The sequence below is a fragment of the Sciurus carolinensis genome, chromosome 6 (assembly GCF_902686445.1).
Source record: "Sciurus carolinensis chromosome 6, mSciCar1.2, whole genome shotgun sequence".
Lineage (NCBI taxonomy): Eukaryota > Metazoa > Chordata > Mammalia > Rodentia > Sciuridae > Sciurus > Sciurus carolinensis.
This window is the reverse complement of record NC_062218.1, coordinates 42,158,635-42,179,410: the sequence shown is the minus strand read 5'-3', so window position 1 is coordinate 42,179,410 and position 20,776 is coordinate 42,158,635. Positions and strand designations below refer to the sequence as shown.

The window sequence follows — 20,776 nt, the reverse complement described above, 5'->3', positions numbered from 1 at the left end:
ATAGAACTTAGTTGACTTGAAATATGACATCTATATTATATTCTAGATTTGGAATAAGGCAGCTATAATATATGATTTACTTGCCAACATGTAGAAGGAGTGCTTAGTGCATTCTACTTTTAGAACTGTGATGTTTCTTTGAATCTTTCTTTCCTGAGTTCCAGAGAAAAAACTTCGTGATATCTGTCTTAGGGAATCTAGGGTGACACGATACTGCATATCTATAAAAATAAAAGAAACAGAAATGTTTAAGAGTGATTTTTACAATCCAGCTCATTAAATAAACGTTATAGAAAGATCTTTTGAAGAATTAATCAACAAAAAAGTCCTATTATTTGGCATATTCACATGACTGTAGTACAATGATATTAGCAGTCAAGAAGACTACCCTGTGGAGCACTATAGAACTGCTGATTTCACCATGTATTGAATATTTAATTATGCTTACTTATGTATATACATAAACACATGCACATGCATACACACTCACCCATCTAATTCACTGACCAAGATTGTGTTTACTGGATTTTCACTTAAAATATTAATATAGAAATGTTGGAACACTGCTTAGCAGATTGATCATGTCATATTTCAATGGAGATAAAAATAGACATTAATGACATTTTACCTTATTCATAAAAATATGTCATTCCAGATTATGTTCAAAGCACTAATAAATTCAATAAAATAAGTATATATAAGTTAAATATTATACTTCTATAAGGACTACAATCCTTATTTGATTCCTTAATTATTTTACAAACATCAAATAAGAAGAAATAATGTTGCATATGAAAACCTGAATCACATTTATATTTTTGCATTCTTATACCTCATTTGTCTTCCAATCAGGGAACTATTTCAGAGTACATATGTACATATATACAACAAATTAAGAAAAATTGATATTAAGGATTAATGGTTTTTCTCATTAATTTGTCATTATATTCAGATTGCAGAGTAAATTACTCTTCTGTAACCAATGGCCTTGTAACTTTGGCTCCAATATATTTCAACATAATTTTAAAACTTCCTTATAAAGTGTAGCGTACAGGAGGAGGGGAATGCTCAAGAGGACATGATTCACCTGAGAAGCCCACACAGAAGTCTGACTCTCAAAAACTAGTGTGACCTTCTCAATAGAAAGGAAAAAGTACTTAGGTCATCTGCAATATCAGTCTTCCCCAGGAGGGGGCAGGAGAAGGGAGAAGATTCTTTGAAAATTGAGAGGAAAAAAAATTATTTGAAGTCCATTTCTAAATGCTACCTCTGAGTTGGTATGCATGTACTAAATTCTACTGGATTTCATAGTGCCCCAAAGTACTTACTGTAAATATGCTTACCAGCTTCGTAAATTGAGTCTTCTTTGGACTTCAATTTCACATCAAAACATATTGTAGCATTTATGCACACCGTTTCCTTTCCCTCCACCCGACAATTTTTCTTTTGAATGTTCACTTTATTGGGTTCAAAATTCATGGTCACTTTAACTACAGCCACATCTCGGGACCTACAAACACATAAACAATGGATATCACTCACACCCTTATGCATTTCATGAACACCATCAAGTTGGGAGTGCAGCATGTGACCTCATCAGAGGAGAGTCTCCTTTGTGTATCCTGAGGACTCTCAGAACTCTGTTGCTTTAATGAGTCATTGATACTGAAGAAATAGTATCTTATGTTCTGTGGAGAGACAGGCTGTTTTAGAAACATCTTGGGCATTTGGTTTAAAGACTCAGGATCTAGTTTTGCTTGTAAAGGGAAAAAGGTGGAGTGAAGTACTCAGGTGAGAGCTCAGAACCAAAACTATATAGGTGGGTGATCTCTTAAGTTTGTTTCCAATTTGGAATGGTCCAGAGGTCCCTAGAAAACTTGAGGGCCCCAGTTGGCCTTCATCTGGACTGAGAGATTTGTCTGGTCTTATGGATTCAGCCCTGCCTATACCTGGGGAGAAGAAGCAGAGTAATGTTTGAGGTACTGTGTTAACCATGACTGTTATTTCATTTAAATCTTAAACTGACTTTAAGAATAAAAACCAGATAGTACTCCAAGGCTTTTCCTTTCACAGTCTGAGTTATCTGTGGTCAAACATGGTTTTCATTTATTTTTTATTTTTTGATAGTTTTCTTTTAAAACAAATCACTCATTGGAAATATGAAAACCATAGAAGTGCATAAGAAAATACAAAGAACATAATTCTACTTCAGCAGTAATCACCATAGACATTTAGAATCCTTAATGTTTTATTTCTTAGCAGAAGAATAAAGACATGCATATATATAAACACAGGTCTTGCATACACATATACACAAGTGTATATATATATATATATATATATTTACATTTTTAAATTTTCATGTTAGCAAGTTTACCCTTCCATCAGCAATGAATGAACATGTCTGGTTTCCTATTTAATAGTATGGATTCTCCAGACATGAGGTGACCTTGACCATTTTTCACTCGATACATCCCTTCTGCCCTGGCTAGATCTTTACAGGAGCTATGGCTCAGTCTAGTGCATGTGACAAGACTCAAGGTATCTGAACATTTTAGACCACCTCTATTTATCACCTGCCACATGTATTCAGATTCCACTCCTACTTCAGCATTATAAAACTTAGTCTTTATGTCCCAGTATCCTGGTTTACTTCATTCCGCTGTCAGTAGAGTTGGGACTATGACAGGGACTGTATGAGTTTCTGTGAATCCAGTAAATGAATTAAGATTTGATTACCCTAAGAGCTTGTACAAAATTCAAAGTCAGGAATGCTTTCTTGTTTATATACATCTTCTAAAAACTTTCTCTTCCCCTATACCTCCCCCAAAACAGAATATCTATTTTATTGTCAGGTATATCATAGATCTCCAGATTAAGAGTTCCTTTAAAATATAGCTACTTTGTTCTTAAGATTCACTGATTCCTCCAACTCACTCAACTTAATAATTCATATTTGCACAAGGGAGCATAAAAGGAAGTAGAAATTTGTTATGGCATGAGCTCCAGTCACAGTCTGAGCTCTGGAACTATCTGTGAAATACTGTTGGATTAATCAGATGTTATAAAATACATACCAAAAGAGGGCAGCCCCACCAAGGCCACCAATAGTCACATCGGTCAGACCGTCACCATTTAAATCCATTTCTCCATGGATAGACTGGCCAAAAAATTTCATTGTCTTGCCATCCCCACCTGACGGAATACGCTGTGAAAATCCGAACAGAAAGTTTTATGGCAGAAGAATTTGTGCAAATGAGTTTCAAGTAATCTGGGAATTTATAGTGGTTAACAAAAATTGAAGTTAAACATCTTTTGGGAAACAAGAGGCCTCTCGTGTAGTGACAAGAGGAGACATACAGATGTTCCCAAAAGAACAGTACAGACAGAATTATTTCAGGGTTACTAGTGTTGGAGACAGAGGAAAAGATTATGTAGTATCATCTTGTTGAATTCTCAAGGGAAACATCGTAAGTAACTGACTCTACTTTCTAGGTCCTTTTTAATCCCACTGTACAGGGATAATTAAAGACATTGAAAATCTTGAGAAGCTATTATATAAGTAAGCAGGGGAATAGAATATTGTTTTAGGGGCCAATTTGGGGTTTATTAAACTTTGTAGCTCAGGATAAATAATACATTCCATCAAGTACGTTTTTTAATATTCAGTCTTTTTTACTGAGTGTCAAAAATAATTGTCCTAAAAGTCCAGGTCACAATAGACCAACTCCACTCACGTGTGTCCTCAAAGTAGGTAGAAGTGAAAATTGAGCTGATCTGTGCCCATCACCATTAACATTGGTACAAAGATGATGCTAATTTAATAAAACCTGCTGGCAAGGAAGCAGGACTGACAGACTCTCTCTAAACTTGGGGTCTTCTCATCTCCGTTTTTATTTAAAAAACAATAAGCCAAATAAGGCAAACCAATTGGAAACATTTCTCATGCTTAAACTCGCATGTCCCATTGGGAAGTATTTCCATAATTTTTCAGCAAACAAATAAGGATGTATCTGCCTCATTGGTCCTGAAAGACTTAATTCCATTTGATTATCCTGTATACCAGCAGTGCCTCTGGTTCCCATGGAAAAAGCAAGCATGTCCTCACCTGTTCCTTGGAAAACATTTTGCTGATAATTAAAGAAATCTAACTTTAGTATTCTGCTTTGTTATTTTTGTTTAAAAATGCATTTTGATTTACCACTATTTTACAAATATACTTCTTATGAAAATCCTATTCTATTAAATGATAAAAAGTCTTCCTTTTTCTACTTCAAATGCCATTCCACTGAATTAGCAGGATTAATAGTGAAAGAATAAAGTGGTAGAACAAAAGAAAGATATTTCTTCTTGTATTTCTTGGTACCATCATGTCCCAATGGTTAATAATGCCTGTCTCTAGTTAAGTACTTAATACCATGAAAATTTTTAATAGAAACAAATCATTGATCAAATGAATAGAATTGTTGTTACTGAAATAACTCTTTGGTTTGTTCACTGTTAATGTCATTATGACTTTATGAAAAATTAAACACTATAATACATGAATAGTTTTGAGAACTCTATTGACTACAGAACCAAAAGAGACCACTCAAATGTAAAAAGAAGTAATTAATGTTATGATTTCTTTTCATGGCATATAAGCTAGAAAGTGGTGAATTTTTTTTTTATTCATAGGTGATTGTTCAATGCCCAACCAACTATGATTACAGGAAAACAATTATATTAGAATTACTTAAAATGCTCTTGTTTTTGTACTGCATTAAGCATTTCTGTAAATTAGTAATTTTCTCACATATGAAAAAATTAAATTAATAGATTAGAGCTGTTAACTGACAACAAATTTAAGACAGGAACAACAGAAGTCCCCTGCAGATTAAGCCTACTTACACCATGTTTTTCCAAGGAGGATTACTTATGAGAAAATGATAAAACTTCAGAAACAAAATTTATGTGATGAAAATATGCCAATTTAATTCAGAAATAAAAATTCAATGAAATCTTACTATAATAACATGAACACTAAATATAAAAACAACAATCTCACTCTTACCTCCTTTATTGGCTAAATCATATAAATTTTCTCTTATTCAGAGAAGTAATCTCTCTTTAGGATCAAATACATTGCAGATATTAAATAGCATTGTTATGAAGGTTTTTTTTTATCATTTCAAGAGATCAAATCCTAGGGATATGGCAAATAACAACAGAAAAGAACCCAGATAAAGTGTGAAATGTAAAGTAATTCTTCTATAAAGAAAACTCTCAGGAGAGAATTAGATTGAGTTTCCCAATAAAGTCAGAAGAAAATCAAATAGCTCATCAAGCAAGTCAGACAATGGCACTCAGCACTGGAGGGTGAGAATATGTAGGTTTAACTTCTTACTTGAACATACTCCTTCCTTACAGTCTTCCCACTACCATGATAAATGTACACGGCTCCTGCGTGATCATCCTCCAGCGGAGCCCCTATCACTACGTCATTAAATCCGTCAAGATTGAGGTCTTTTACAGCAGCAATCGCTGTTCCAAAACGAGCCCCGCATGGCTCATTTTTGTTTTCTTTTGTGCATGAATTGTGCTTCAGAGATGAACAGCAAATCTGTTTAATTGGTTCCAGGCTCATTTGATATTCAAATCTTGTCTGGAAAAAAGATAAACAGGATACTTATGGATTTCTGTCACTACTAGAGCAGAAATGAAGTGCATGCCAAATCAACACTATTAAGAACCATTTGTACATTACCAGTACAGTTTGTAAAAATTTCTTAAAAAGTGGAAGCAAAGTTAGGGATTCCAAAGAAGAGACTGTAGAATAATCAGAAAGAGGAATTTTAAGAGTCGTTTTATAATGCAATCAAGTGAGTTTGTAATAGATAGGATCATTTTAAAGTCAAAGAACTGAATTTTTTATTCCTCAATTTCTCCTAACTTTTGTGCTCTTTTTTTCCTTTCTCAATGCTTCCCTATAAGACAATGAGGAAATACATAAATGCATGCTGTTTAGAAAGCAGACTTTCTCTAAAGCTGCCTAGAGTAAGAAAACAAAAAAACAAACAAACAAAAAAAGCAAGGACAAAGTATTAACAAAGGTGGTCAAGAACACATTTTCTTGGGGGGAATAAAAAGAGTAACCACAGTGTTTTCTGGGAAGCATCTCATGTCACTGATTTGGAACTAACTACTTCCCTTCCACGACCCAACCCACTACATCTCTAAAGGTACCCACCTCCTGGTCAGAGCTGATAGTTGATGGGTGGGTTTAATTAGCAATTTAGTGAGTTTTATATTTGTTTTCTCTATCCTTTATATTCTGACAACAAACAAACCAACACTTCATATTTCCAAGAAGAAAATATCTAAGGGCTGGGATTAGTTAAATAGAATTTTAAATGCTTTAAATGTTTTTTCAAAACATTCCAAATTGAATGAAAAAATGAGAACTGCATTATTCAAAATTGAAGAAAAGGAAAAGGTTTTCCTGGATTTTTACCAAATTCAGATACCATTACCTGATTCAGAGTGTACACATACACTTTTCCTTGTTCCTCTTTCTCTGTTCCCATGTACATGGGAGCCCCGACCAGAAGGATGTCAGTGTTAGAATCTTTATCAATGTCAACTGTAGTTAAGACACTACCAAAATAGGAACCGATCTAGGGCAGAAGACAAAACAAGACAGCCCAGTTAACATTGGACATTCTCAAGGAAGTTAAAATCTGCATTTCTCTTACTTCTTTCAATCTAGAACAGGATTTAAGATTTGGTTGACAAAGGAAATAAACTATAGAAACTGGTGCAGGTTGAGCATTCATTATACTACAGAATATCACTCTATCTCATCTTTGAGGACAAAGGGATGTCAGATTTCATAGCTTGAGAGTAATAGAAAAGGTTTTCTTTAGATTTTGTCCTAATACTATCTTTCTTCACAAATCCGATCAGCAATACTACAGTAATTTTTTTTTTTTAAGAAAAAAAAGGTAGGGGGATAGAGAGAAGGCATTCTAGAATGGTTTCATATATGTTTAAGTTTAGTAATAGGAAATTACAAAATAAGTGCATTAAAAGGAACTGACTGGTTTTGGATTCCTATAGGGATTATCTACCTAACAATGGCTAAGTCTTGTCCCAGCAGTTATGAAAGATGGAAAATATGAAAGGATCACAGAGGGCCATCCCCTTGTGGCAATATATTTACCCTTTTAAAGATAACAATCTGTTTTAGGGAAAAGCAGGGAGTTTATATTTTGCTATCTAAATGCTTAAATCACCTTTTTAAATATGTTTAATATTTGATACTCTTAGTTCCTCTCTTATTGACACTTCCCATCTTAGATTCTGTGCTTTCATTTTTGCTCTTGTGATTCTGTCCCTATATCATTGATCATCCTTTCTTTTCTTCTTTGCTGGTCCCTTTTGCTTCTCCCATCCCTTAAACTTTGGCCTCCCTGGGAGCCCAGGTCTGAGGCTTCCTTTCCCTTCTCTTACCCTAGACCACAAAGCTTCCCAAATACTTACACAGCATGTTGTATATTTCCCTTTGTTTTCCTTCTTGACGCTCCATTTCTGCATTTCTAGACATTGGTAGACATCTAGATATTATGAGATATACTTTTGAATGTACTTTTTATAACTTTTGAAAGTACTTCTCTCACTGACTTTTGAAGGGCTTAGGTTTTTCAATGTTACATTAATCACAAACATTTTTTAAAAATGTAGCGAGCTCTGGCAGCACTGGACCTTTATTTCCACAATACAATGGCTCTTGGAGCTCACAAGCTGCCCAGGGTTCCCCAACTCTTTAGTGTCTAATGCCTGGCAACTTTATTCATTTACTTCACCTCACTGCCATCTGCACACACCTGAATTTGTGCTTATTACTACAAGAAGAGACATCAAAATCTTAATACCTTTTTTTTAACTTTGTTAATAAGTACTCCAGCTGCTTGAGTTGTTGACATTCTAATGGAGCCACCTCTCTCTTAGATTTGCAGGCTGAAAACTAAAATCACTCATAATTTAAATCATTCATGATACTTTCCTCTACTTGAGTACGAAATTTTTCACAAAATTTTATATTTCCTTACACCTGTAGACAATTAACAGAATGATAATGAACTGAATATGTCATCTAAAATGCTTCATTTTACTTTTTCAATGCCTCTTTATCTGTGCCTATTAGACCTCTTCCTCTTCTATGTTTCATTGTTGATAGCTCATTTTAAGTTCTTACATCATCCTTAAGTCACAACAACAGTCTTGTTTTTATTGCTGATGCATTTTGAGAGCATGAAAGTGGCAGAGTTGATAAAACCCTTTTTCCTGACAATATGAGAACCTGACCTCTGGTGTACTTACTCTAAGATTCTTCTGGGAACCAGCTAAGGATAGGATTCCAATTATATTGCTAAGCATCACCCATGGTGTGAAAACAAGCTATGGCTGGGATGTTGCATTGAGGTCATGTGGAATCACAAGTGAATTCTACCTGTACAGGTAACATATTTGGGGCATCTCAGATGGTGGTGGCTCTTGGTGCTAGCTTGCCCTTTGCAGAGATCCTGTAAGCGATATCTGTGCTGCTATCCTAAAGGATATGAGTTCCTATGGAGAGTGGGCTCTAGAGCCAGGGCAGCTCCTAGACCTGCCTGTGTGAACTTGTTGCACCTGGGCTATACATTGTGCTGGTCTAGTCTACAGAGACAAAATACTTACTGAGGCCTAAGAAGAACCCCTTTGAGGATTGCAGAATAAAGTTAATAATTTGTCATTGTAATTTATTAACACTTGGAAACACTTGGAAAATACAGAAAACTATAAAAATAAACAAATGTTACCCAAGTTATTATAATCCCAAAATAACAACAACAAAAAATAGCATAGATAGATGCTATTCTTTCAGTCTAAAATATGCTATAAGTATTTATGTTTGCCGATTGCATGTATAATTTCCTAAGTTACTTTTAAGGTAATCAATATGATCTAATAATAATTTTCCAATTTTGTGTTACAATTTCCCATTACTTTTGGAGTATAAGTCAAACTTTTTAGTTTGTCATTCAGTGTTTCACACAATAGGGGTCCACGTTATCTTTTCAACATTCTCTTTTACTTTCCTTTCTACTTTTCTATATTTTATCTTTCTTTCTAGACTCAGCCCAAATCCCATCTCTTATTAAGGCTGTCTGTACTAATCTTAACTTAAAATACTCTTTCTACTTTCTGAATATACTGCTAGTGTCCTTGGCACTTTTATGATTCTTGATGTTTTAGATCTCTTTTCTTGTACATATTTTGCACATCTGCATCTTTCCCTGTTATTTCTACATCTTACCTTCACTTCTACCCATCTGCAGTGTTTATGAGGCACAAGGTACAACTTACATCTCTCCAAAGAACCTAACAGGTAACCCTGCTTATGGTGGATATTGACTATGCAGGTATTACTTTTATAAAATTTAGGAAAATAGAAACCTACATGGAGTATGAAGAAACTAATTGGAAACATTTTTCAAGCTTACCTGCTCTCCACTGAGTGTCTGGAGAATCTTGATGTCTCCATCTTCCATCCTGTAGATGATGACCTGGCCTGTGTGGTTGTACCGTGGCTGTCCAGCAACGTAGAGGACATCTCCAGGAGTAGTGGCAGAGTTTACTGTGTAACCTAACCAAAGAGAGATTCCAGACATACATTTGGCCCCTTAAAGTCTGAATGTAATATATTATGGATGACTTTAGATTGTTGGGAGAATAACTTATCTATTTTTATATGGATTTCTGCTTTTCTGAAAATAATGATTTTTAAGTGCATGTAAAATTTGGTTTGGTTAGAAGCTTTATCATTATCTACCACAACTACTTTGTTCTGGAAAGGCATTTTCTCTTCAACCTCAGTTTTTCATTGTTTAAAAGCACAAATGATATAACAGTGATGATAGAAAAATATGAAAGGGTGTACAAAGCCCCTTACTATCCCTAGTTCACCATTTTGGAATACATCTATTATATTCAGTTTGGTCACAAGTGTCTGTGCTATAGACATTAATGATATCATATTGTTAGGATTATAGGAAATGTAAATCTTTCTCTCTTGGTAGGCTGATTTTAAATGTAAATTTAATTAGTGAATATTATTTCTGTGAGTTCAAGTATAAAGGTATTTATTATGTTTACTACTTGACCATCCCCTGATGGAATGTTGGAATTTAGGTGGTTTTTAATTGTTTGGCATTATACCTTTAAGCATTTATTTACTTTTTTCTTTCTTTTTTTTTTTTTTTGGACGTTTTTTGACAGTAAATTTCAATAGATTGGTGGATCAAGTTTTTAATGGTTCTTATACTATCTGGCAAATTGTTTCCAAAACATTTATATTAATTATTTACACCTAGTTTTATCACTTTCCCAAGTGTTCTGACATTATTATTATTTGAATATTTAATAGGTGTTAAACATTTTCTAACAATAGTACCTTGGTAATATTAATTTGTGTTTGATTATTATTAGTGAATTAGAATAGTTTTTCAAGTGTCCTTTGTGAGGCAGGTATTAAATCATTTGTCCTTTGTGAGGCAGGTATTAAATCTAAGGTTTTGTGCATGTTAGCCAAGAATCTGACCACTGACCTACAGCCTCAACTCCTTTTTTAAAAAAACTTTATTTTGAGACAAGGTCTTACTAAGTTACCAAGTCTGGCCTCCAACTTGCCATCCATCCTTCAGCCTCAGCCTCAGCCTCCCCAGTAGCTGGGATTTCAGGCTTACACAACTGCACCCAGTCACTCCTTTTTAGTTGAGCTTTTGTGCTCTCCAAAATTTCAAGTGTCTTTTTTTCCTACTTTTAGTTTCATTTGCATGTACTTTATGTCCAATTATTCCTGAATTACAAGTTTTTGATTTTTGTTTTTTTCTTCTGTGTACTTTCCACTCCTGGTTTAAGAACAATTTGTTTTATTGCAGTCAGGATCATCTCAATGTGACAAAGGGAGATTATAAATAGGTTAAATCCCACCATGAGTTCTGTAAACAGTCAGTGATCTTGGGTGTTTTGTTCACCAGGATGTTCTTGATGACCAGGGAGTCTACATATAAGCCCTTGAGTTCAGCATTACTATCTTCAATTTTTAAGCATGTACAGAAAAATTTCTGCACTCTTTCTGGGCATCCACCTTCCCTTGGGCACATCTACCAACTGTACCACGATAATGATGGAACAATGCACACTGGGATTGTAAAGTCACTTTTCAGATACTTGGTGGCCTTTTAGATATGCATATGTGTGATGGCTTGGGAAGTTTTGTGGATATTCTCAAAGTGAATAAGATGATTCTAACATTATGAATTGTATGATTTTGTGAAGTTTTCTGGGTCAAATGTATAGCAAGCTATTTTGAGAGATCATGTCAGTTCATTTATGGGAAAGAACATGAATTGTGTCTTTAAGTCAGATTACTATGATTATTATTTATTATTTATTCTTTGTGTCTCTAGAGAACAGAGCTAAATCAATGGGCTAAAATGACTACACGTAGATGATAACTCTTCAGAAGGAAGAAATGTTCTAGTAACCAGAACTGTTCATCAGTGGTGAAAAAGGCAGATTGTTCTTCAAAATGCCACAGAACAGCATTTCCAATGAAGAAAAAGACCATATTTCTAATTTACTTAACAAGTATTTCACCATAAGGTATTAATTCCACTTTTTTCCAAATTTTAAAAGAGGAACAGAGGCTTTTGTATCACTTATTCTTACAAGTGCTGAGGGAACACAATTCCTTAGACATATTGTCCTTTATGAATAGTTTTCTCACATTCTCATTTGTTCATTTTTCTTTGAGTTTTCATTGTTCCATATAACAGAATGTAAAATACTCTTTTTCAAACACAGAATGTATTATTTTTTATATTACTAATTGCAATATTCTTAAAAATAAGAATTTCAGGGTCATGTTTATTCATACATAAAATGGAAAAGAAGAAGTGCAAAACAAAGACTGCATTATTTCCTGCTGTTGTACTAAGAAATATAAAGAAGGGAGTGGGATAAATGCGAGGGTTTTAATATATGTTTGTTATTACTATTTTGTGTGATTTTCAGAGCTGTGAACACGAATGGATAAATGACCCTTTAAAAAACAAGTTGAAAATGATGTTTAGGACTTGGAGTTGCATAGTTACTTAATTAACTTTCATAATTTGCATGGGGTAACTGAGAATATTGGCTTCTAAATCACAGGGACAATAACTACCAATCACAATTGCTTCTCACTGGGGTTCAGGGTTTAAAGACAATAAAAAGGAAAAGAAAGAGAGAGTCAAATGTAGCCAAACTTTAACAAGGCAAGTAATTATAAACATTCAAGCTTCATATTACTTCTTGAAAAGGAAAAGCACAAAATGGAAGGGAAAAGAAAAAGGATGGCAGAGCCCAATGCATGAATTTATGAACAGTACGTGAGGTCAGCTCCCATAATTCACTCTTTGGGAGAAGCGTGAGAAGCTGGTGACGTAATGGGAAACAGGCGTGATTTGTCTCCATTCCACTCCTTTGCCTCACGTCTTTCCCCTTCCTTTGGAGTCTTTCTGGCATGATTAGAAATCAGCAAACTGTGGGTGGAGGAGGCAGGGAATTCAATCTCATCTGTATTCTCACCACCAAACTAAGCACATATTGAGGCAGTTTGCTGGGTTACAGAAAGAAGGGCATGTTGAGACGCTACATTGAGTACTCGCATGTCAGTCACAGAACTAAACACCTTATAGTCATTATTTAATTCAATCTTTTTAATAGCCTAAATTATACATCAGTGTAATTATTGCCACTTTAGAAATAAACTGAGGTGTTGCTAAGGCCACAGGAATGGGCAGAAAATAAATACACATCTCTGTAACTGAGAGCCATCTTTAATTGATAACTCCAGAACTGCACCAAGTCGTTAGTATTGTGGCATTAGCAGTTTTATCATTTTTATTTTGCTGAGGGCATCATGTTCCAATAAGTGGATTTACTATTTATTTCATTATCCCCCAATTTTTTGGACATTTGGGATAATGCTATTTCTCCAATACCATACATATCAATACAATGAAAACGGAATTCACATGGCGTTCTTAAATATTGGATTTGTTTCTTGGGTTAGATCTTCAGAAGTAAAATTTCTGACTCAATATGTTGTGAACTTTTTATGGGTCCGTAAATGCATTGTCAAATCCCTTTCACAAGGAGTTATACTAATTTATATGCAATCCATTATATCTGAGGGTAATTGGTTATAATTGTTCTATCTAGGATAGGAAACAGTCTCAGATTTAACTGGTTCTTGCTTCCAAGGCATTTCATATACAACAGTCTTATAGAGTCTTCCCTGTATTTTAGATCACAACCTTGCAAATATTTCAAAGACATACAACATACGATTTGCTTTCTCACCTCCAATTTCTTCAAGTTTTGGAGGGAGAGGAACTTTTGCTGGAGTGGTTTACAGATCTGTATTCTCTAAATAATCTTTTACTGGAACATTCCAGTTTGCCATTTTGCCTTTGAAATATGTGATGATAAAAACAATGTGATATTCTGACTGTTGTCTGACCAGGGTAGAATGTAATGAGATTTCTATAGAAAGGAGACTAGACTTTCATTAGCTTGGTTCAAAGAATCTTCAGGGGTTTTAGCAACCACACTGTCCCTGCTGACCACCATTATATTTTTAGTCATCTATAATACAAGGTTTTTATTATTCTTAAATCCTCCTGCCTCTACAGCTTTAATAGGTGTTCTTGAATAAGGAGGCATATGGAAATACCAGCAAAACCTGCCACTCTCCTCATAAAGTAGAAAGAAACTGGCTGATGTTGAGAACAAGATTTGCTCCAGGACAGAAAGATCCCACAGAGGAATGCCAACACACTAAAATGTGAAAGCTTCAAGGCTAAGGTATTTGTTTACTTTACTACAGCGTCCCCAGTAACAGAACATGTGCCTGGGGGCAGGAGAGGAGCTAGAAAAACATCTGTTGAATGAGAGTTGGGAAACCACTCCATTCTAGGTCCTCCCAACCTTCACTGAGATCTTCAGGGATGAGGGTGCTTCCTAGCACTCCTGGGCATCTCCAAGTCTGGTAGAGATCCTGAATAAGATGGTACCAGACATACTCTTCCTTGAGACTGGAAAGTCTTTAGAAAACAAGAGGAGGTTACATCATTGGGTTTAAGTTCATTATTTGCCTGATTACTTATAGAGCTATGAGAGAAGAAGCTATATGTGAATCCACTTAAGATTCTCTTTCTGTTTTTCTGTCTCTTTATGTGCATATGCCTCTGTGTGTGTGTGTGTGTGTGTTTGCGTGTGAACTGCGGAATTAAACACAGGGCCTTGCACATACTAGAGAAGCGCTCTACCATCCCTTTTTAAGTTTTTATTTTTTGAGATTGGATCTTGCTAAATTGTATCACGCTGAACTTGAGCTTGGGGTTCTCTTGTTCACCTTCCCTAGTAGTTGAGGTTATAGTCAAGCACCATCATGCCAGGCTAAATTTCTCTTTCTAAAAATTAGAACCATATAAGAAGCTAATGGTAAGAGAATATGGGAGTCTATTCTTCAGGATGTAGGTGATGTTAAGGTCTCCTTTTCCACCTACTCATTTTCTGTCGATAGTTCTTGAATTTGAAGAAAATACCAGGTATAAAGAGACCTCTTAAAGTGCACATAGTCTGAATCATTCCCTGAACTAGAAGGTCCTACTGAGAAACAAGGTCCTCCAGGTTCTGATACTTCAACTCAATAAGGCTGCTCAGCGGTCTGAAACCCTTTATGGACTCTTTAAAATACCTAATTCTTTCAGGTGTTCTCACTACATGGTTTGCACCTATAGAACTATAAGCAAATAATGCTAAAGATAAAAAAAAATTAAAAGTAACCTATAGTTTGCATCCAAGCCTTACCTAAATAAGAAGCAAGCGGTTCATTCTTCTTGGTAGATTCAACTTTAAAGGTTGTGTTTTGAGGAATTATGATTTGATTAGCCTTCTGCATTACTACTGTTCCATTCCAATCATAGGCTCCTACTGCTCCAAGCATGATCCAATCCTTATACACAAATAGAGAGAGCAATAATGTTTAACATTTAACTACCAATGGTATATTTTCTAATCTTGACTTTTTGCTTTATTTTGGGTATCCAAAAGTCTAAGGAATTCTAGCAAGACTCTTGATTACCTTAACACTGAGAAAAAGATACATTCCTTATCTTTAGCAAATAAATTAAGTATTTTGTTTAGCCAGATATATAATTACATAAGACAGAGCTCAGACTAGCTGATTCACAATTATTAGTAACATACAATGAATTGTGTGATATAATGTTTTCCTAATAAGAAGACTGTGAAATGTCATTTTCCTATTTGGATTAGAAAACATCCTCATGGTCTTCATAACAGCTCATACCAGAAAACACAAATTGAATTTGTAATATTGATGGCTCTGTGTTGATTTGAGGGAAGGAAGTCTTGCAAAAAGGTGTTTCCTTTACTGCTAAGTGATCAACATACCTGTGAATAATGAGCGCTGAAGCCTGTCTGAGACATTTCCATTTCAAATGAAGCTGCTGACTGGTCTGCTGTAGCTATAACATAGGGAAACATCACCATAAGTAACTAACGATGCCTTTTAGTGCACTGCTAGCTTGCAGGACACAGAGACCCAGTAGAACCTGGGGTCTTGTCAACCACAACTTATAACATCTCAGGTACTTTCTGTAGTACATTTCTCAACCCAAATTTCCTAGGTTGAGAGAAAACTGGTTAGTGAAAAGACTCTTGGCTGGATTCTTGCTCAATAGCTTCCCCATCCTTGCTGGAAGTCAGGAGAAACCTGCATTCTTACATCGTAGCACATTGTATCTTCTATGGGTCCACGAAGTTCAAGTTGCATTACAGTAGCGGGAAGCCTGTTTCATTCTTTTTTTTTTTTAATTATTTATTTATTTTTTGATTTTTACAGACTACATTTTGATTCATTGTACACAAATGGGGTACATCATTTCATTTCTATGGTTTGTACACAATGTAGACTCATACCATTCATGTAATCGTACATGTACCTAGGGTAATGATGCCTGTCTCCATTTTTCATACCCCCTCATTTCCTTCTACATAATGTGAAGTTCCTCCATTCTTCTCTCACTCCCCACCTTCCCACCCCCATTATATATCATTCTCCACTTATCAGGGAAAACATTCGGCCTTTGGTTTTTTGGGATTGGATTATTTCACTTAGCATGATATTCTCCAATTCCATCCATTTATTTGCAAATGCCATAATACTATTATTCTTCACAGCTGAATAACATTCCATTGTGTATATATACCACAGTTTCTTTATCCATTCATCTGTTGAAGGGCATCTAGGTTGGTTCCATAATCTAGCTATTGTGAACTGAGCTGCTATAAACATTGATGTGGCTATGTTGCTGTAGTATGCTGATTTCAAGCCTTTTGGGTATAAACCAAGGAGTGGGATAACTGGCTCAAAAAGTGGGTCCATTCCAAGTTTTCTGAGGAATCTCCATGGTGCTATCCAGAGTGGCTATACCAATTTGCAACTCCACCAGCAATGTAAAAGTGTGCCTTTTCCCCCACATCCACATCAACATCTATTATTGTTTGTGTTCTTGATAATAGCTATTCTAATTGGAGTAAGATGAAATCTTAGAGTTGTTTTAATTTGCATTTCTCTCATTACTAGAGATGTTGAACACTTTTTCATATATATATATATATATATATATATATATATATATATATATATATATATTTACTAATTGCCTGTATGTCTTCTTCTGTAAAGTGTCTGTCCAGTTCCTCGGCCCACTTATTGATTGGGTTCTTTGTATTTTTGGTGTAAAGTTTTGTAAGTTCTTTATAAATTTTGGAGATAAGTGCTGTATCTGAAGTGCATGTGAAAAAGATTTTCTCCCACTCTGTAGGCTCTCTCTTCACATTCTTGATTGTATCCTTTGATGAGAAAAAGCTTTTTAGTTTGAGTCCATCCCATTTATTGGTTCTTGCCTTGATTTCTTGTGTTATGGGAGTCTTATTGAGGAAGTCTGATCCTAAGTCAATGTGATGAAGATTCAGGCCTACTTTGTCTTCTATTAGTTGCAGGGTCTTTGGTCTAAATCCTATGTCCTTGATTCATTGTGAGTTGAGTTTTGTGCAGGGTGAGAGATAGAGGTTTAATTTCCTTTTACTGCATATGGATTTCCAGTTTTGCCAGCACCATTTGTTGAACAGGCTATCTTTTCTCCATTGTAGGTTTTTAGCTCCTTTGTCTAGTATGAGGTGACTGTCTTTATGTGGTTTTGTCTCTGTGTCTTCTATTCTGTACCATTGGTCTGTCTGACTATTTTGGTGCCAATATGATGCTGTTTTTATTACTGTTGCTCTGTAGTATAGTTTAATGTCTGGTATTGTGATACCTCCTGTTTCACTTTTTCTATTCAGGATTGTTTTGGTTATTCAAGGTCTCTTGTTCTTCCAGATGAAGTTCATGATTGCTTTCTCTATTTCTATGAGAAATGTCATTGGGATTTTAATTGGAATTGCATTGAATCTGTGTTGGACGCCGGTCACTGAGCTGGCCACCCACCCACTGCTAATGGTTGCCGGTCCCCGCCATTGCAGAGGGACACTGTGCCTGCCCCCTGTGCTGACTCAACACATGCTCGCTGGGGCTCCCCAGCTTCTTTGGAGGCTGGTGCAGGAATTTTGAATTATCCCTGAGGGCATGGCCATCATCATTAGAAGGGCGGCTCCCTTCCTGAGAGACCTACAGGAGATTGGAGGCCCTTTGACGGGTACCTCTATTTACTCACTTACATCCTACACCCTCCCCTATCCTCTTGTTCACAACTAGAAACACTGTAAATAGTAATTGAACTCATCCTGTTCACTATAGTAATGTTAAAGTCTTTATAGGGGCTATCTGGTTCAGGTCAGCATTTTCTCTGTATTGGGTGCTACTGGTATTGATCTCTCCTTCAAAGGAGAGGTTCTGGAAAACTGCAGGGTCATAATAAGCCTGCAGGGGGAAACTTCAGTACCTCTAATCTTCACTGCTAGAGTGGAATATATAGAAACAATATGAAAAAACAGGGGAAGAAAGTGTCCCTAGCAAACCATGATGCTATTGTGTTTCATCCTTATGACCTGGGAACCCTGTCTAGGCTAAACTTACTTGATATTTTTACAGGGCTAAAAAAATTTCATTCACATATTTAAAAGTGTTTCCAGCTCCACCAGTCCCACCCACATTTCAGGCCATTGAACTGGCCCTAAATGCATAGTTTGCATTTATTAAATAACTGGTTGTGGGTATCACTCACAGATCAGGAGGGGAGTTGTTAACAGGGCTCTAAGCCACATGCAGACTGATCATGTACTTTTTAAGGATCCAGTGCCCACTTTGAAGCTCTTTACTGAAATGCATAGACAATCCAGAGCATTCTCTCCAAATGCACTATTCCCAAATTATTCTCAAAATATTCACGAACCCAAAGCCACAGTTTCCTGAGGGAGCTGAGGGAATGTTGATTTACTTGCTTCCAGTAGGGAGTTACTGATTTATTTGGTTTTGAAGACAAGTTAAAAATAACATACAATTTTTTAAAAAAGTCAGTCCACCCTTCCATTGAGGCATGAGAATAATCAAATATGTGACATCAAACATATTTACTATTTATTTACTGCTGTAAAGTTATCAACAAATTCATTAGTAATTACCATTTATAAAACTAGATTAATGGGACAATCATCAAGAATTCAGATATATTGTTTTAATCTCTTGCACAAATTGCCCTCTCAATGTCTTTAAGTTAAACATGTTTTTCTTGTTGTTGTTGTTTTTGGCACTAGGGGTTGAACCCAAGGATGCTTAACCACTGAGCCACATCACCAGCCCTTTTTTTTTTTTTTTTTTTTTTAATTTTAAGATAGGGTCTTGCTAAGTTGCTTAGGGCCTTGCTAAATTGCTAAGGCTGGCTTTGAACTTGTGATCCTCCTGCCTCAGCCTCCCAAGCTGCTGGGATTACAAGCATGCACCACCATGCCCAGCAAGTTAAACATGTATTCTAAAGGCAATGCTTGAAGGCAAATTCTCACTCATCTTTGCAAGAACAGCAGTAAGAATGCAGCAGCAGAGTCCGCATGTTTGCCTGCCTGTGCTGTGCTGCTCTATTTTCAGCTGAGAACAGGGAGAGAGAAGCTGGGTGACACGCCACCCTCTGCACTGGCATCACCTAAGAGTCTGTCCTCTCTCTCTGAGTTTCTGACTTTGAACCCCTCCCTGCGCTGTTCTGGGGTTGAGCTGACCACTCTGCCCCTCTGCACAGCTTCTGGTTAGAAATTTCAGCATTTTCCCCAGTGCTTGATAGGAGAGGGAGACCTTAGACCATTTCCTGTTTCATTAGGCAAGTCCTTGGCATGCTTGCCTCATTAGGTGGCACTGTCCTTGGCAAGCAGGACCTTCATAATTGTAGCTATTTACCCTGAAAAGATAAATGTCGACAGGAAATGGATGTTTCCCAAGTAACCAGGAAAAAGGCCACTTCTGATCTCATTATGAAAAAACTAAGAAATAATCTAGACAAAATACTGGTTTTGGTTACCCTTAATTGTGTAAAAACAAAGAGGTGGAAGACATTTTTAGTCTGTGGAGTTCCTTATAAAACACTTTTCTTTTTACATAGAGACTTCTTGAAGTATCCTGGGTGCTCCTATGTGGAACCTGTCAGGTATGGCGTGGTTAGGCTAGAAACAACCTGGACATGTCATTTCAGGTCAATTGAGCCCCACCTCCAGCTGATGTGGGGTTCATTTCTGCCAGTCTTAGTTTATAGTTACTCGCTTACTTAAGAGAACATATAGAAATGATACTGGACATTTAGTTATCTAATATGACTGACATATTTTAAGTCATGTTTACAGACTGTTTGTTGTTAAAAATTAAAAGAGTAGAATAACTTGGAAGACCTTATATATTTCCTTAAGGCCAGGCAAGCTCATGACCTGGGATGTTGGTAAATGACACTATGATGGCAGTTGAAAGACTGAAGTCACATAAAAATGACTTGTACACAGAGCACAGAATAGCTGAGTCCTTCAGAAGCAGCTGCAACTTCAAACTGATGAATAATTCTAGTGTCCTTTTTCTAAAGGCACAGAGGGAAAGGAGCCAGGGCATAAGGGAGACAGAGAAATTCAGTCTGCCTACACTGTCAATCCCCATCATCTGTAAATCAAATTTTCTAAGTACCAATTGTGACCTAGTCATGAAGTCAACAGGAAGAGTGTAGCCAGCATTTATTTTTGTTGTTGTTGTGGAAAGAGAATAGAGTGAAATGAAAATCAGAAACTATCACAGTGCATTGCATATAATAAGAATTATTTTGTGAAACTTGGTTTTATTTTTATATGCACATATGTGTGTGCGCTGGGTTGCAAAGCAAAACATATTCATCCTCATGGATCAGTTCAGAAGAATTTTGAAAGCCATTAATTTAAATCATTTTCTTTTCTTTCGATGAGTTTGAAGTTCTCTGTTAGTCACTTCCCTGCATTTTCCCAGCCTCTTCTGGGAATTCAAGAATGGTCTACCTTTTTCCAGTGACATCTCATTCCTGTTTTACGTCTTGCTTGCTATCATCAGGTCTTTTTAAGAAAACTGAGAGGGTGCTTTTAGATTTTTACTTTTATGAAATAGAAACCACAGTCTTTGAGT

General features: G+C 36.0%; 1 protein-coding gene across 1 annotated transcript in view; it reads right to left on the bottom strand.

The window, feature by feature from the left end:
• Itga1 (integrin subunit alpha 1) overlaps nucleotides 1–20,776 on the bottom strand; it is a 152,248-nt gene that overhangs the window by 28,588 nt on the left and 102,884 nt on the right. Inside the window, exons 10-17 of the mRNA XM_047554870.1 lie at nucleotides 15,550–15,623; nucleotides 14,944–15,088; nucleotides 9,525–9,667; nucleotides 6,513–6,656; nucleotides 5,387–5,644; nucleotides 3,078–3,208; nucleotides 1,344–1,510; nucleotides 85–221 (exon numbers count right to left, since the gene is read on the bottom strand). Of these exons, the coding sequence (XP_047410826.1) occupies nucleotides 85–221; nucleotides 1,344–1,510; nucleotides 3,078–3,208; nucleotides 5,387–5,644; nucleotides 6,513–6,656; nucleotides 9,525–9,667; nucleotides 14,944–15,088; nucleotides 15,550–15,623 (1,199 nt within the window). The remainder of the gene's footprint in view (nucleotides 1–84; nucleotides 222–1,343; nucleotides 1,511–3,077; nucleotides 3,209–5,386; nucleotides 5,645–6,512; nucleotides 6,657–9,524; nucleotides 9,668–14,943; nucleotides 15,089–15,549; nucleotides 15,624–20,776) is intronic.